Source organism: Melitaea cinxia, chromosome 8 (genome assembly GCF_905220565.1).
Source record: "Melitaea cinxia chromosome 8, ilMelCinx1.1, whole genome shotgun sequence".
In the NCBI taxonomy this organism is placed as follows: domain Eukaryota; kingdom Metazoa; phylum Arthropoda; class Insecta; order Lepidoptera; family Nymphalidae; genus Melitaea; species Melitaea cinxia.
Genome location: NC_059401.1, coordinates 7,044,711 through 7,064,130, shown reverse-complemented (window position 1 = coordinate 7,064,130; position 19,420 = coordinate 7,044,711). Strand labels below are relative to the sequence as shown.

Sequence of the window (19,420 nt, the reverse complement as noted above, 5' to 3'; positions counted from 1 at the left end):
AACAATATAGTAAACAACAAAAATAAAAATATATTTGATAAAATATATCAATAACTAGATGTAATCGACTATACAAATGTAAATGTGATAAATATATGGCAAGTTTAATTTTTTTTAACAAACAAAAAATTTGGTAGTTCATATCGGCTATTTTTATGTTTTGCTAAAAGGGCAGAAAAGCAAAATGTCTTTGTATTTCAGTGAATGAAATTTCTTTGCAAATGTTTTCAATACAATACTAAAAAAATTTCACATGGTATACGTCTAAATGGGTACGTCTTTGTTTTAATTACACTGAAATACATATTTAAAATGGTTTATTAAAGAAGGTTTAAAAAAAAAGATTGTAGTACGCAACTACTAAGTTGTATTGTGAATATTATTGTTAGTAGTGTTGGAGGCTTTTAGCGTTGAAAATATAAATCCAATTATTATTTATCGGGTATGAATTATACGAGGTATTTATATACATGTACGTATTTATCTAAATACGAATATATTTGAAAGTACCTTTTAATTATATATATATTTTTATATTTTTTGCAACCTCTCCCACATTTACTATGTTAGCCCTCTGGCCAATGGTTACCTGGAATTCAATATACATAAGCGAATGACGGATTTATCTAGAAGCGAAAACATTTTGTTCAATAATATTTTAAAGATATGAAGAGTCGGTAATAAAATCTACTATATTGTATATTAATATCTATATATCTGTAAGTTATATGGAAAATTTATATTTTAAATTATAAAAAATCGGCAGGAAATGATGAGGTTTTTCATTAAACAGAATTACAGAACTGATATTATTTACTTGTAAAGCTAATTCCTTAAAAATGTGTACATGCATATAATTATGTGCATTTAGAACCTACATAGACGCGCGACTCACATCTGGGGCTAAATGGTCAAAATATGTAATCATTTTCTTCAGAATAGTGTGGTTGACAATACTCGTTACTATCCCCGCCGATATCAGTGATTCGTGATTATTTTAAAAAGTATTTTGTAATAACGAAAAAGAAAAAACAGAATACATTATTATTAACTTAAGTATCACTCAACGACATATACATATGAATATATCTGTATTCCCTAAAATTATAATACTTTGTTTTAGGTATAATACAAGAGGGTCTAGTATTGAAAATCAAAATTTATCCAAGTGCACTATTGTTATGTACTCCATTGTAACAAGTTTAAAAATTATCAAATGGTAGAATTATTTCCGATCTAAAAAAAGAAAATGCGTCCAATAATTTTAGTATAAATAAAAAAAAATGTTTTTTCATATAGTATAAAACTAATTCAACCGGAACTTAGCAATTTAACTAAAAAGAGAAATACATTAAAAAATATTAAATATATGTATTTTGTACAATAAATAGTGACTTATATATCCCTTCTGAAGTCCTCGTATATTCTAGGTCTATTAGGAGTTAGTATAGTGATTGGGTTAAGACGACACTTTCAAATGAATATACAATGGACTCTATATTACAACAATAATGCATAAGTCATAACTCGTAAAAGTACCTTTGGACCTAATCAATGAGATCCATTAATAAGACCGATTTTTGTGCTACTCTTTCCATTAATAAAGTGCAATATTATGTTCTATGGTCTCTTATATTAACAGAGCTATCACCAAAAAATGTTTAGGTAGTTAAATTGAGCATTCATAATACAAACAATTTGTTTAACTTATGCTAACAATTAAACTTTATTTTAAATGGGATCAGTAGTGCTGTTTTTGATATTATGTAATAAAGATAAATTGTACCTGTTGAGATTCACGTCATACAGATAGTATGAAGGTGTTTTGGCAACAAACAGTAGTGTCAATAATAATATAACATTATTTATTACAAAATTATATGTTATGTATTCATTATAATATTGCTTTCGTTAACTTTTAAGTTGAGGTTATACGTATTATAATATTTAGTATCTTTAAATACAGTATTATAAGAAAATATATTTTCAATATTACTTTGTAATTCAGTCAAGATAAGAAAAATATTGCGTTTAGTTATTTTTTATTTGGCATTTGTTCTTTGATAACATAAAGATATACTTTAGCTATACAACATTATTTCTATTTTCGATTCATTGTCTCAGTTAAAAATACATTAAAAGTAAGATAGCTCATCATGTAGCCACATTTACTATACATTTCACCTCTAATCACAGCCAAGCTTAAATTACGCCGGAATGTTTTTCCTATTGTTATTAAAACTAAGCTTTACCATTTACGTTTTAATCTTACTTTCAATACAATGTAAGCAACGGCAATGAACGCGAACCCGATAGTGCAAAGAGCGATCATAGCTACTGAATACTGTTCACCCAACATTCCATTGTCTTTGATGAATTGTACTGGGCGTGTGTAATGACAATATAACTCTGTGCATGGGAGTTTCGGACGATCCATACCGAAAATGGCTATAACTAAACCGATAAGTCCGTGTTTAAGGAATGATAGCTGAAAAAGCCATTGGATAAAAAATGGTGCGTCGTCGTATCGAAGGAAAAATCCAGAGAATATGGTGAACGGCATAATGAAAAATGGTCCGAAGATGACGCCATTCTGTAATCAAATTTATTTATTAAATTAAATTGTGTTTTACAATGCTGTAGATATCATTAGTAAACGATCGTAAGTAAGTACTTACTCGAGCAGTACAACTAAATGTAAACTCAATATAGGTACCTGATCAAAACTGTTTTGGTAAAATATAAGGAACATAACTTTAGATTTACAACCGCTCTGGTGTGTAAGGTGCAGCGGTGCCATGTACGCGCCTGAACACCGACGTTATGCAGGTTTGATTCCCGCTCGGGATGGATACTTGCATTTGTATAAATATTTCTTTCCGATTTGGATATCTTTCCTTGTGGATCTCCCCAACTTGCCTCGGGGAGCATTTTAAGCTGTCGGTTCCGGTTGTTATAATATACACCTAATAGTTATTTTTACTCATAGTAGATAATATATCCGCCAACCCGCAGTAGAGCTATGTGTGGTCCTTCTCCTAATCATTACAACCTATACAGTCTACTGCTGAACATAGGCCTCCACAAGCTTACGCCAAAAATAACGTGAACTCATGTGATTTGCCCAGAGTCACCACGCTGGGCAGGCGGGTTGGTGACCGCAGGGCTGGCTTTGTCGCACCGAAGACGTTGCTACCCGTGTTCGGCCTGTGTATTTCAAAGCCAGCAGTTGGATGGTTATCCCGCCATCGGTCGGCTTTTTAAGTTCCGAGGTGATAGCGGAACTATGTTATCCCTTAGTCGCCTCTTACGACACCCACGGGAAGAGAGGGGTTGGCTATATTCTTTAGTACCGTAGCCACACAGTGCCTTCTCCTAAACTAAGGCTAAATCGTAAAATTTTAAAATACTCGCAACACTTACTTTGACTGTAAACATTGATCCATTGAAAAGACCAACGCACAGAGAGACGTACGAGACCAATAAAAGTGTAGAACAGTATAATATGAATCGTTTATAATCTATGGGTTGTCCGGTCAACCAGTACGTAATTAAGGTAAAGGAGAGCGTGCAAACGGTCTGCGTCGGTATTGCTGCCACCAGTGTTGAAAAGTAATACGCTCCAGTGTTGTACCATCGGTTAAAATGTTCTCTTCGTATAACAGGTATCTGTTCTGGAACTAAGAATGAAATAAAAATACGTTTTAACAATAAAAACCAAATACAATAATTTCAAGGCCAAATTAATTATTATAAGTGTGGATTATTAAGATCGTTGTATAACTAGTAAGGATATTGTGTAACAAGAATACATATATTTAATACAACAGTTAAATTACCGTACAGGTAAATAAGGTTAATGATATCACTTTCAGATTATAATTAAATAAATAATTTGTTTAAATCATGTATAAAGAATAATTTGTTGAATTTTAAATAGGAGTAGATGTGGCGATATGATGATACTTACAACGGATGGAGGTTGCACTGAATGCCGTGAACATTAAAAACATAAGACTATAGTAGAGGAAGTTGTAGTTGTCTCTCACGTGTTTTGCTTCTCCACCGATATTGAAGAAGAGACAGCCAACAAACAAGGCCATTGTGCAATGTATGCCAGTAATCATTATCGTGAAGGACGGATTACGCCAAATGGACTAAAATGACATTATAAATAGATTAGGTGCTTGTTATGTAGGTATTATTAGTAGCATTGGATAAATGTATATATAATTGTTAAAAGATGTAATGATAATAATTATTCAGTAAAATGATAAAAATCAGATAAGTACTAGATAAAATCATAACAAAGTTTGTTAACCAAATAATGTCATACAATGTTAACTCTTGTAAATAGTTCTTATCTTCAATAATAGCAATTATATCAAATATTATTTAAGACTGAAATACTATATGTTACATAGAAACTAGTTAATGATTATTAAATAAACAAACTTTTAGCACTACAAATTACATAGAAATTGACATTGTAAGGATTAAGAGTTTTATAAATTTAAAGTAAAAAAAAAAAATACCAAAAGAGATCTTCTTGTCAAAACAGAAAATTGTTTCCATGAGTTTGTTGGATATGTACTTTTTAGAACTAAAAGGATTTTACTAGTAGGATCTTCTTTTGGTGCAGGCAGCGTTGACAGGTACACCTCTTCACGTATATATTCTTTATATTCTAAAATGGTAAAATATGTACTTTAGCGACTTTTATTATATGAAAGACATAACCAAATATTTCATTGTTTAATCAGATGAAAAAAGTGATATTTACTTATTTAAAATTTAAATGCATTTTTGAAATATACCTATTGTTAATATGTGTGAGGTTTTAATAGTATGTACTTTTAGTCCCCTTCAAAGCGAAACATTGACATTCGAATTATATATTCAAAGGACAAATTATAACTGAATTACGTAAAAATTATATATGTCGGCACTAGCGCTGTCGTACGCAGTTAGCAAGGAATTTATAAACAACAGATGGACCGATCACGTCACCTAGCACATCGTTCGATAGTTATAACCTACCCTCACTCATTATATTACTCTGAGTTGTTCTGACGTGTATAAAACGAACGGTGCTACCGCGGCTAAGGCAGTCTTGGCTCTGGCTTGGTACGGTGCATTTGTTGTATCCTGCTAGTAGCTTAACCTAGACTCTTATAATAATTAATTTGTTCAAATGAATTAATTGTTACATATTAGGGCGGACAACTCGAGCAGTGAAGGTGAGCGTTGATACGTATCTTAAAGGTGGCCTCCTTAAACCTACACCTAGGTCGCAAGTCCTAGGCACTGCTCTGAGTTACTCCCTCTTCCACACGATGGACTCGGCACCCGCACGGTGAATCCATCGAATGCTAAGAAGTTCGGCGCCCTCCCCGTTAACTTATAACTATCTTTTGTTACCTCATATTGAAATTAATCAGTCTGACCTCCTACTATTTCCGACATATACTTTAAACATTAAATTATGGTAATTTTTTTTTGTTTTATTTTAGATTATTTTTAAACGTACCCAATAATTTTCTATCGGTGGCAAGAGTATTTTGTGTCCATTCCTTATTTTTTCCATTATGTGCACATTCAACTAAACGGTTTTCATTCTCCGAACATATTTCTATAACTGAAAAGTTTACAAATTACAATTATTATGCACTTCATTATTATTCTATAGTTATTTCAAATAATACCTAAATATTACGTATTTACACTGGAAGATTACTTGCGTTATAGTTATGTTTCTAATAAAAATAGCAAATTACTACAGTTTAAGTACATTAAGAGTTAATGTAATTAAATAATAATAATTTCGTTTATCAATCAATTTATTTTGTGAATACTTGACTAGTTGTTGACTGTTGTCATAAAATAAATTTACTAAGTCACTGAATTATAACTGGATAATTGTGTCTGCTGGCAAACGAAGAAAACTAACTTCAATTACATCGACAGGTAATACAACGTAGGGAGACGAAAAAATAGTCAAGTAAATACGTATTATCAACGATTACTTCAAAAGTTGTAATCAGATCTCGACGAAATATGACCACATTATAAAAATCGGCTTTCCATTAAGTTAAAAATCATCAAAATCGGTACACCCAGTAAAAAGTTATACGGATTTTCAAAGGTTTCCCTCGATTTCTCTGGGATCCCATTATCAGATCCTGGTTTCCTTACCATGTTACCACACTTAGGATCTCCTTTCCAATAAAAAAAGTATTATCAAAATCGGTTTATAAACGACGAAGTTATTCCCAAAATACATAAAAAAAAAATTATATACGGTCGAATTGAGTAAGCTCCTCCTTTTTTGAAGTCGGTTAAATAAGAAATGAGACGATACATTACTCACGATATTAACTCATGTATAGTACAAAAAAGTCGTAAGTTCGCGCTCAGGCATCGCTGATTTTGCAAGTGCTTCTGTTTAGAAATTTATTTTATAATTACAGTAAGAGGAAAAGAAAGAATTAATCGTTAAGTATGAAGGAAAATATCATATGACGGCGTTAGCGATGGCAGACCGATAGCACTTTCATCATGTTGGGTAGGAGGATTCAAGGCGTAATAGCAATGTAACAAAAAACGCGTGTCGAGAAAACACTGATTACGAAGGTATTCGGGTAAACAGACTGTTTCATCCTGGACGAGTGAACGAGTTGGTGCTCGAATTCATTTTACCTTGTACCATCGTTACTCTGCAAGGCGACTCTATCCACGAGTCGTATTGTAATAAAAATGACGTTACGGCAATTAATGTATTACTTTAACAATTATAATAATTATATTGTAATAATTGTTTTTTACAATAAACGGTTATTGTAAAATAACAGTATTAATTAACTCTCTTTCAAGGCGCCGACATTATATACTCAGAGGCACAATTAACTGTCCAATCACCTAGATATAATATTGTTTTTTTTTTAAATGTTAACTTACACTTTGTGAGCTTGGTGCTACTTTGTATCTGCAATAAAAAAAAAAAAAAAAAAACAATCACATACGCCAATGTTTACTTTTGTGGTTTTTAATCAACAATAACGAATTAGGTCGAAATTCGACAAACTGCCTTCTCGTTCTGTAGGATAACGTCAGAGGAATAACTTTATTTTAGAATGTTGTGATACCATTTCTTCGATTGAAATTAAGATTGGGCTGCCGAGACTTCATTGACACCACAAAAATACTACTGGACGCAGCTGGAGCAATACAATACAATTCAATACGTTATCCAGCGTTACAGGCAGATCGGCTCGGATCAGAGAGAGATGATCGTCAAAACGTCTCGGACGTTCTTCGAAAGCAGGTTGCTACATCTTCTGAGCTTGTCTGAGGTACGAAACATAAGTAAAAAACATAAGCCTAAGAACCTCAAGAAGAAGTTCAGCAGAGAGGGACTTTAGATCGTTTCAACCACTGATAACCAGAACTGACCATTGCTCAACAGGAAGACTTAGGTTTGCACAAAAACATTCAAATTAGACTTTGGAATTTTGATCTGAACCTGATCGAACTCGTATGAGACAAACCCAAAAAACAGATTCGGAGTCCGATCCGCTCTAACAACCATCGCCTACATCCTACAACCACCAGTGTTAAAAACTGCTGCTATTGAGGAGTGGCAGGACATTCCACAAAGTAACACTCAAGATATAATAGACCGACTTCCAAATTGGTTGCAGGGGTTCATTAAGGACAAATAAGATAATACACATTATTAAGAGAATTATTTATAGTAATTTTTTTTTAATAAATATTTTATTTATTTTTATTTCTTATGTTTTTTTTATTTATAAATTTTGATCCACGGGCTCAAAATGCCCGTGCCTTTGTTTATTATGCATGCATTATAATACACAGGCGATTTTTCTACTTATTATACTACAGATCAACCGTCCTGTGACTGCCTAGTAAAAATAGGACGTGGTCCGACGCTGACGGTTTTTTTTTTCCTTACTAAATACTGTTTATGCAGAAGTATACACATAATTGCTTTCTAATTTCTAACATTATTATTTTTCTTATCTATGTCTATATTTACACTTATTTCCTAGTTATCATATATGTACACTTATATTCTACTTACAATGTACACTTAACCTATGTTACTGTTAGTAAGGGTTTTTTTTTCTTATATATATATATATATATATATATATATATATATATATATATATATTATTTTTTATATAGTTATTATTTATTTATCTATGTATAAGTTATTTATTTCTGTTATTTACTTAAATAACTATTGTAACAAGATCTCAACCGTCTTTCCCAGTGGTGTAATAACAACCAAATGTTTCTCAATGCCAAAAAATGTCACCTCATCAGGTTCACCAGGAAACATAACTTTGTTCAGAGTCAATACTATATTGATACTGAAAAACTGGCTGCGGTTCGATCGGTGCGCGATTTGGGTGTCATACTAGACAGCGAATTAAAATTTACCGAACATATCGATAGCATAGTCACCTCAGCTACAAAGTCACTGGGCTTTGTATTGAGGAATTCCAAAGAGTTCAGACAACCAGCTACAACAATTAAGCTTTATAATAGTCTGGTCAGAAGTAAGCTAGAATACTGCAGTCAAATTTGGAGTCCTCACTACAAAATCCATTCGATTCGAATTGAAAGAATACAAAAGAGACTGCTACGTCATCTCGCGTACCGCTCGAACGGCAGTCATAGTAGTAGTTCATACGGGGGTAGATTGATACAATATAATATGTTGTCACTGAAATCACTAAGAATTATTTCAGACAGGATGTTTCTGCACAAAATACTCAATAACAGCATTGATACCACCACCACCACTTTCCACCAATACTTCAATTATTTAATTATAATATACCATCCAGATTACCCAGGGAACCGCACGCCTTGATAAATGTATCCCTCTATAAATCCAATTTGGGCAAGTATTCCCCTTTGGCTCGACTAGCACGTACTTATAACGATCTGTCGTCAAAAATTTCTGGCCTTGACATTACTTTTGATGGCTTGCATGTCTTTAGATTTAGATTGATCAGTTTCTTCATTGCTAATTGTTTACTAGAATAATTTAATTGTTGATATTGTTTTGATTCCAATTTGTTACTTTCATAAAGTTATTGACGTGTATTTGAGAAGCTATTTATATAGAAAATTGTCAAATAATTATATTTCTTTTTAAAAATCTATATCAATTTATCCAATTCAATATTAAATCGAATCTAATTCAATAATTGAATCTAATCTAATTCAATAATTAAATCTAATTTTTGCTGCTTTTGTTTTATGTATATTTTTATTTCATATTTACTATTTGATTATTGCATGTTGTGATTACCTTTAAAAATAAATACAATTAAACTTCTTTAATCAATTGTGTAAAATAATTCTTTTGTTATTATTGTTGTAATTTCTGTTGGTAATCCTAATAAATAAATAAATTTCACTACATAATTATTTATTTATCTATTTATTTATTTTATTTTATAGGTACATCCACAGAATACATATGGAACATTATATATGATTTACTATTACATTATTATCTAATATGTATCCCATTACGGGGTACACAACATTCCACAATATATTAATGCCGTGAAGCAAGTATAATTAAAATTACTTCGCATAAAAATTAAAAGTAAAGATCCTACTTATTAACAATAAAATTCATTTAAAAAGGTCATTAATCAAATTTATATAAAAAAGTAAAGTTAAGATAATATTAATAATCAAACATAGCTAGCATTCAATAATAATAAATTCAATAATAAGAAGTTCATTAATAATAAATATTTAACTAAAATTTAAATAATTATATCAGCATGCAAAGATAATTGCTATTTGTAATTATTTGATAAACCAAAAGGATATAAGAAATTATATATCTATATATCTACTTTCTTATTTCTATATCATGAGCCACGCCTACGTTAGTGTGTCTGTCTAGACGTGAGTTATAACAGGTGAAACATGTTACCTGTTATATCTGTTACTGTTATGGAAAAATAACAGATATCAATACCTGTTATAAAATAACAGCCTGTTATTTAAGTTTATGCGGGTAACGAACATTGTTCTTGTAAATTGTAAACTGAACAACTCCCTTAATCAACCGACTTCCAAAAAAGGAGGAGGTTCTCAATTCGATTGTATTTTTTTTATGTATTACCTCAGAACGTTTCACTGGGTAGACCGATTTCGATGATTCACTCACTTTTTTATCAAGAGACATTTTTATGCCTAAATAGTTAAAAAATTTACACCTAAACCTAAGTCCTAACAAATAATAATAAAACTAGCAAATAATAGAACTAACTAACTATACACTATTTTTAATCGAAATCTAAACTATATATAGGTACAATGAATATAAACACTAACTAACTATTGCTAACTAACAACACTGACTAACTAACTATTAAACTAATTTAAAAAACAAGAAATACAAGAATCTTAAAATTTCTTCTATCACTTCCAAAATTCAAAACGCTTTGTAATTCGTTCGATTATGAAATTTTAATAAAGAGGTAATTTCACAGTTTAAACATTATCAATCATAATCACAACTGAATATCATTCTTATTTTTTATGTCATAAAATTGAATTTACAAGGTTAATTTATTGACCAATGATGTCAAACCGAGATGAGCCGACGTTTGGAAACACAGTAAGCAGTACGTTGCATAATTTCAAACGAGTGACACATATTTTATTTAACAATGTTTAGCTATTAAAATACTTATATTTAAATAATAAAATTGGTTTTACAGTACTTGATTCATAAAATATTAATTATTAGTAACACACAATATGGCACTACAATTCTTACAATGTATCCGTATAAGAAGACAATACATAACATGACCACATTTGGGAGTTAATTTTTCAATAAGATTTGTTCTTAGAAACTATCAACTATATTTTTGGGGTAATAAATACTAGGTGCTTCTCTTTTTGGCATGGTATAGGCATTATAGTACAACTGAGAGGTAATGTGTATTGTGTAATAAAATACTAGGTGTTTCTCTATTTTGCAAGGCGCGATACTATGAGCTAGAGTGAGATAAGAAATGTTATTCGAGAAATAATAGACTGCTAATAACAGATGCGGTAACAAATAACAATAGTATTTGGTATAAGTATTTGATATTTACGTATCTGTTATTTAATGTTATTTTAGATAACAGTTATTTCAAATTCAGAATAACAGTTGTTACTTGCTACTTTCAAATACCTGTTATTTTTATCTGTTCCAATAAATACGCCTCACGTCTATGTCTGTCTTGTTAACGCTACTACCGCATGAGGCACACTGTCGTGGATTTGTAGCTTATTTCTTATTTGAAAACATACATTCTCATTTTTTCTTTTATCTTTTTTTTTAAACTTACAAATGTCTCCTTTGCTTTCGTAAAGGTTAACCCAATCTTATATTATGTACTAGCTGTGCCCGCGGCTTCGCCCGCGTTGAAATCAGTTTGTCACAAAGTTTTCCCGGCAAACTTCCAGTGAAACGCTCATCAAAATCGGCTTAGCCGTTCCGTCAACCTTCCTCTTGAAGCCCTTCATTGGTGAAACCGCATGAAAATCCGTTCAGTAGATTTTGAGGGAATCGATCACATACGCTTTTGGGAACTTTGTTTTATAATACTACACTAACTGTTGCCCGCGACTACGTCCGCGTGATTATGAAGATATGTATTACTATTAAGATGCTTAACGCAAATTATTAAAAAAAAAAATAAATAAAATAAAAAACGTCGTAAAATACGCCTTATAAGGAACCTACCTGCCAAATTTCAAGTTTGTAGCTGTTATAGTTTCGGAGATTTCGTGATTAGTGAGTCAACCTACCATCCCCCCTTTAAACCCCAAAAGGGAATTGATTTCTAAAGATACATTATTTGGACACCTCCTCACCATCTATAGAACATACATTTTATATTCCAAGTCTCTTACTTCAAAAACATAGGACTTTCATACAAACTTCCAACCCCCGTTTTACCCCCTTAAGGATCGAGTTTCGTAAAATCCGTTCTTAGCGGATGTCTATGCTCTATAAGAAACTTACCTGCCAAATTTCAAGTTTCTAGGTTTTATAGTTTCGGAGATTTCGTGATGAGTGAGTCAACCTACCATCCCCCGATTCGACCCCAAAAGGGAGTTGATTTCTAAAGATATATCATTCAGACACCTTCTCATCATCTATAGAGCATAATATATTTTAAATTTCAAGTCTCTTACTTCAAAAACATGGGACTTTCATACAAACTTCCAACCCCCGTTTTACCCCCTTAGGGGTCGAATTTCGTCAAATCCATTCTTAGCAATAGATTACACCCTATAAGGAGCCTACCTGCTAAATTTTAAGTTTGTGAGCATTATAGTTTCGGAGATTTCGTGATTAGTGAGTCAACGTAACATCCCCCGTTTTAACCCCAAAAGGGAGTTGATTTCTAAAGATACATTATTTAAACACCTTGTTACCATCTATAGAGCATACATTTTAAATTTCAAGTCTCTTACGTCAAAAAAATGGGACTCTCATACAAACTTCCAACCCCCATTTACCCCCTTAGGGGTTGAGTTTCGTAAAATCCGTTCTTAGCGGATGTCTACTTCCTATAAGGAGCCTACCTGCCAAATTTCAAGTTTGTAGGTGTTATAGTTTCGGAGATTTCGTGATGAATGACCTTTCGCGTTTATATATATTATAGACTAGCTGTGCCCGCGGCTTCGCCCGCGTTGAAATTAGTGTTTCAAAAAGTTTTACCGGCAAACTTCCAGTGAAACTTTCATCAAAATCGGCTTAGTCATTCCGTAAACCTTCCTCTTGAAGCACTATCCATTGGTGAAACCGCATGAAAATCCGTTCAGTAGATTTTGAGGGAATCGAACACATACGCTTTTGGGGACTTTGTTTTATTGTTGCCCGCGACTACGTTCACGTGCTTATGAAGATATGCATTACTATTAAGATGTTTAATGCAAACTATTTTTTTATTTCAGTCACTTGAAATACTTATCACACTGAGTAACTTTTTAAAAGGCACAATTTAGTATAATTTAATAGTTATTTTTATAAAACCTCTCTATACACCACATTTTTAGCTTTATTTTCAGGCTGCAGTATAAATAACCTAACAGGCGAACTTATAGCTGCTGTTTATGTTTCATACAAACTATCATCCCCAATTAAACCCTCTTAGCGATGGAATATCGCAAAATCCGTTCTGAGCGGATGCCTACTTACTATAATCTACCTTCCTGCCAAATTTCATCTTTGTCCATCCTGGATGGATGGACCATCCAGCGGTTTTTGAGTTCTCGTGATAAGTGAGTCAGTGACCTGTCTCTTATATATATATAAATTACGATGCATTATTTGGACACCTCCTCACTATCTATAGAACATACATTTAAAATTTCAAGTCTCTTACTTCAAAAACATAGGACTTTCATACAAACTTCCAACACCCGTTTTATCCCCTTAGGGGTCGAGTTTCGTAAAATCCGTTCTTAGCGGATGTCGACACCATATAAGGAATCTACCAGTCAAATTTTAAGTTTGTAGCTGTTATAGTTTCGGAGATTTCGTGATGAATGAGTCAACCTACCATCCCCCGTTTTAACCTCAAAAGGGAGTTGATTTCTAAAGATATATTATTTGGACACCTCCTCACCATCTATAGAGCATACATTTTAAATTTCAAGTCTCTTACTTCAAAACATAGGACTTTCACACAAACTTCCAGCCTCCGTTTTATCCCCTTAGGGGTCGAATTTCATAAAATCCGTTCTCAGCGGATGTTTACGTCTCATAAGGAACCTATCTGCAAAATTTCAAGTTTGTGAGCATTATAGTTTCGGAGGTTTCGTGATTAGTGAGTCAACCTACCATCCCCCGTTTTAGCCCCAAAAGTGAGTTGATTTCTAAACATACATTATTTGGACACCTTTTCACCGTCTATGGAGCATACGTTTTAAATTTCAAGTCTCTTACTTCAAAAACATAGGATTTTCATACAAACTTCCAACCCCCGTTTTACCCCCTTAGGGGTCGAGTTTCGTAAAATCCGTTCTTAGCGGATGTCTATGACTTATAAGGAGCTTACCTGCCAAATTTCAAGTTTGTAAGTGTTATAGTTTCGGAGATTTCGTGATGAGTGAGTGACCTTTCGCTTTTATATATATTATAGATTATAGATTAATTTATTTTGTATTATATGATTTATTTCATTGAATAATAAAGGCGGTTAATTGTGCCGCTAAGTGTAGTAATATAAGTATAGTGTTTATCCATAAATTAGCAACATTATTTAAACAATATCGCTTTCAACAACATATAAAACTTTTGTTGCACGTTCATTAATAAACTAATCAATTTGAAGTAAGGAGCGTATTGAAAACTTTACAAAACGTTGAAGTAACATACAGTACGATATTATTGTAATGTTCAAGCCGTTCGTTATTACACGAGTTTTTTGTTGCGTATTCCATAATAACAGTAACAAATAACATTCTAAGTTATAACAGAGCGTTGTTTTATAGAAACGTATGATTTAAAATGAATGTTTAGGCACTTAAAGTTTACGTAACGTCCAAAGATTAATATTTCATTGTTTCGTGAGATTACTTAAATATAATTATTATTAGATGTTAATATAGATATATAATATATTGTTAGATGTGTATAAAAGATTAATATAAATAATTATATTTTAATTCATCGATCATTAATAGATTAGATTTGATTCAATGTTACACGATGAATTAATACAAAAATTTTTACGTATGCTTAATTTCTTATCTTATATAAATTTTGTTCTGATACTCACAAAAGTCAACTGGATTATGGTATGGAGGACAAATGAGGTTCATTTCGCTCAAGTAGGGTAACAGGCTCGATACGGAGCCCATATACGCGCATCTCCCTGCTACCACCGCATATAACCTGTCAACCATGTGGAGAAGCATTGTGGATGGTTGGTGCATACTGATCACTACCGTTCTTCCTTGCCTTGCTAGCAGGTGAAGCAGGTATATCAGTTGCTTTGATATTGAGCAATCTAAACCACTGGAAAAGGCAAAAAATATTGAAATCATTTACAAAAAAAAAAGAATTGTAGAAGGAAATAAAATATATTAAATTATTTAATTTGATATTTATTTTATAATAATTATTTTAATATTTTAAATGATTTATTAAAATAATTATTTAAAGCTATATAAATAAAAATAAGCGTAATTAATCTATATAAATAAAAGAATCGCTTTATGTATTGCTAAGCGCAAAACTCGATGACGACCTCTTTGGTAAATTTTTAATTTAAAAGTTTATTTATTTATTTTATTTATTTTTATAGGCAATCCGACAGCGTTATGTTACAATATAATTTACAAATATGGCCAAAATAGGATCACACTGATATATAAAAATATTATTCTTTATAAAATACATAACTAGACACTATATTTAAAACATAACAGAAAGTAATGAAAAGTAAACGGCTATGTTCCGTCTCCTCCACTGCAGTTAGAGGTGAGTGTAAGACATGAAAAGGTGAATGCGTGTTCGTGTAGGTGTGTGCATGTAAGACGAAGGTGTATTAGTGTGGGTTTGTGTATAAATCTGTAGGTGCTGGTTTTGAATATTTTTGATGATACTGTGAAAAATGCATGATTTTGATTTCTTTTTTAAGTGCCGTCTTCGTTCTTAGGTAAAACAGGTCTAAGTTTGGATACTGCGTGTTATACGTATTGACAATACGGCAGAGAACCGAGTTACGTGCGTAATTAGTTCTTACTCGAGGTGTATGGAACAACGGTTTAATATGTCTAGAGCGTCTTGATGGTATTCGGAATTCAATCTGGGATAAAAGCTCACTGCAATCTATTTTCCCACTCACGATATCATGCAATAAGATAATATCGTACTGCTTACGACGTTGGGATAGGGATTCAATTTGGTAGTGTTTACATGAATCAACATAGGTGGGACAGATTCTGTAACTTTTGAAATTTAAAAGTTTTATAAATTTTTTCTGGAGTGATTCAATCCTGTCGATGTGTACATTGTATACAGGGGCCCATATACTACAAAAGTTTCATAGAAGGTTCTTACGAAATAAATTTTTTTAAAAATAGCGCCGAAAATTATTCGGAAAACGTAACGACAAATGCAACTTTGCGGGTTTGATAGTTCGCAAGACAGAACAATGTACATATGTATGTCGGGTCAGCTAATTTTCTTAATATATATAAATTACGTGTCACGTTGTTTATCCGCGATGTACTCCTTAATTACTTAACCGATTTTAATCAAATTCGGCAAGACGGCTAGTTTTATATATAAAAAGGCGAATAAGGGATAAGAAGGTTCCACTACCACCTTCGTATCACGTTCGTCGCCGCGTGGCAACCGGCGTAGAATAGTGCCACCCCATCTCATCCCGTGGGTGTCGTAAGAAGCGATAGAGGGAAAACCACTAGGGGCCGGCTGCTGGCTGACTTCATGGAGAGGGAAGGCCTCTTTATGATGAACTCCTACTTCAGGAAGCTGGAACGGCGCAAATGGACCTGGTTGAGTCTCGACGGCACCGCCAGGAACGAGATAGACTTTATCATGTCGACGAACAAGCACATATTTAATGATGTCTCAGTGATCAACGCTGTGAAAACGAACGTCCGAGGCACATTGAATATCGATATCAAGCTTGAGAGGGGTCGGCTGATAACGTCTGTGCTCCGACCAGTGCCTGCTCAGATTCAAAACCCCGAGAGCTTTCAACCCGAACTCCAAAATCGCTTTGAAAGCCTGACCAACTGCGTAGATGTGGACGAGCTCAACGACGGGCTGGTGGAAATTGTCCGCGTGGTGGGGTGTAAGTTCTTCAAGACCCGCCGCCAAACAACAAAAAAGCTCTCCGACCGCACACTCCGACTTATGGCAGAAAGGCATGACATGCGGCTGCAGTCCTCGGCGGATGCTACCCGTTACCGGCAGTTGAATAGACGGATCTCCAAGTCCTTGACAAGTGACCTTCGCTGCTTTAATGATTGCAATGAATGCATTGAAGAGGTCATAGAACGGAACAAAGGCTCGAAAGTGTTCGCACAAGATCTGTCTATTGGACAAAGTCAATTAGCGCAGCTGAGAGCCGACGATGGCAGCGTCATCTCGTCAAAGCCTGAAATCCTGAGGGAGATCGAGAGCTTCTACGGGCAGTTATACACCACACAGAAACCCGCCAACATGCAAACGACCCCAGAGCCAAACTAACAAGACACGAAACCGAAGAAATCCCAGACGTCAGCCTGTACGAGATTAGTAGTGCTCTCAAACAACTTAAAAACAACAAGGCGCCGGATGATGACGGAATCACAACTGAGCTTTTGAGAGCGGGCGGTAAGCCAGTACTCAAGGTCATCCAAAGGCTCTTCGATTCCGTCATCCTCGAGGGCAAAACGCCAACGACATGGAATAGAAGCGAGGTGGTGCTGTTCTTCAAAAAGGGTGATAGCCCTGCTGAAAAACTATAGGCCCATCTCGCTTTTAAGCCATGTCTACAAGTTGTTTTCGAGAGTCATTACGAATCGTCTCGCACGCAGATTTGACGACTTTCAGCCTCCCGAACAAGCCGGGTTCCGTAAAGGCTTTAGCACCATAGAGCACATATACACGCTGCGGCAGGTTATACAGAAGACCGAGGAGTATAACTTGCCATTATGCTTAGCGTTTGTGGACTATGAGAAGGCCTTTGGTTCGATCGAGACATGGGCTGTGCTGCGGGCTCTCCAGAGGTGCCAAGTGGACTGCAGGTACGTCGAGGTGTTGAGGTACTCTAACGCCACAATGTCGGTCCGATTACAGGGCCAGAGCTCGAAGCCAATACTACTTCAGCGAGGCATGAGGCAAGGGGATGTTATATCCCCGAAGCTGTTTACCAGCGCGTTGGAGGACGCTTTCAAGCTTCTGGACTGGAAAAGATTCGGCATCAACATCAATGGCGAGTACCTTACCCACCTCCGGTTTGCTGATGACGTAGTCCTTATGGCTGAGACTTTGGAAGATCTGAACACAATGCTCGAGCATTTCAACAGTGTTTCTCAAAGAGTGGGTCTTAAAGTGAACATGGACAAGACGAAAATTATGTCGAACGTCCATTGCGCACCCGCTCCAGTTCGCATTGGGAGCACTGTTCTCGAAGTTGTTGACCATTACGTGTACCTCGGACAGTCAATACAGCTAGGTAAGTCCAACCTCGAGAACGAGATCTCTCGTCGAATCCAACTCGGATGGGCGGCGTTCGGGAAACTACGGAGAATCTTCCAATATCCCGCAGTGTCTGAAGACGAAATTCTTCAACCAGTGCGTGTTGTCAGTGATGACATATGGACCCGAGACGTGGTCGCTAAATATGGGCCTCATAAGAAGGCTTAAAGTCACTCAGCGGGCGATGGAGAGGGCAATGCTCGGTATTTCCCTACGTGATAAAGTCAGAAATGAGGAGATCTGTAGGAAAACCAAGGTAGCTGACATTGCACAGCTGAAGTGGCAATGGGCAGGACACATAGCTCGACGAACCGATGGTCGATGGGGCGGAAAGGTTCTCGAGTGGCGACCGCGTACCGGGCGCCGCAGCGTTGGTAGGCCCCCTACGAGGTGGACCGACGATCTGGTCAGGGTCGCGGGAAGCTGCTGGATGTGTGCTGCGCAGAACCGATCGTCGTGGAAAGCATTAGGGGAGGCCAATGCCCAGCAGTGGGCGTCCGTGAGCTGATGATGATGATAATGATAACTAAATATTACACGAATGATGAATAAAATATAATACATGACTGATTTAGAATTTATATCAAAATTTTCATCAAACGATATGGAATTCACAAGTGAACTTTCTCATTCATATTTACACGTAAGTAACACATTTCAGTCATAAATTCGTCTCGATATTACATAGTTAGGAATGTCTTGATGGTATCGGTATAAATTATATAAGTGATAATTAAATATAATTTGTACTATCTCATGTCAATATCTGATAAGATTGTTGGTTATTGTTAAGGCTTCTTTGGACGAAATTAAAAGGACACATGATACATACTTAGCACGACTAATGTGTCTAAATAGGAAGCGAGAAAACCAATAACGGGTGGTACGATCGTTAGTAGTGTTCTCACCGTAAACGTCGCGTCGTTGATGTTGCGAGCCGTTTCTGCCGCTTTACTACCACGACGGAACTCATACTCCATAATCACTCGAATTTTTAACATATCCATGATGACGGAAAACGTACAAATGCGATGTAAACAGAACGCTAACCATTAAACAAATGACTAATATTATAAAAAAAATCATTCTATATTTTTAAAATAAAAATAATTTGAAATTTGAGTTCTTAGC

At 34.5% G+C, this 19,420-nt stretch overlaps 1 protein-coding gene across 1 annotated transcript in view; it reads right to left on the bottom strand.

Annotated features, from left to right (window-relative positions):
• Positions 1-2,025: 2,025 nt before the first annotated feature.
• The window catches only part of LOC123655533 (ATP-binding cassette sub-family G member 1-like), a 54,430-nt gene continuing 37,035 nt past the window's right edge, over positions 2,026-19,420 (bottom strand). Inside the window, exons 5-10 of the mRNA XM_045591305.1 lie at positions 14,853-15,091; positions 5,531-5,638; positions 4,536-4,687; positions 3,971-4,157; positions 3,430-3,680; positions 2,026-2,593 (exon numbers count right to left, since the gene is read on the bottom strand). Of these exons, the coding sequence (XP_045447261.1) occupies positions 2,249-2,593; positions 3,430-3,680; positions 3,971-4,157; positions 4,536-4,687; positions 5,531-5,638; positions 14,853-15,091 (1,282 nt within the window). The 3' untranslated portion in view covers positions 2,026-2,248. The remainder of the gene's footprint in view (positions 2,594-3,429; positions 3,681-3,970; positions 4,158-4,535; positions 4,688-5,530; positions 5,639-14,852; positions 15,092-19,420) is intronic.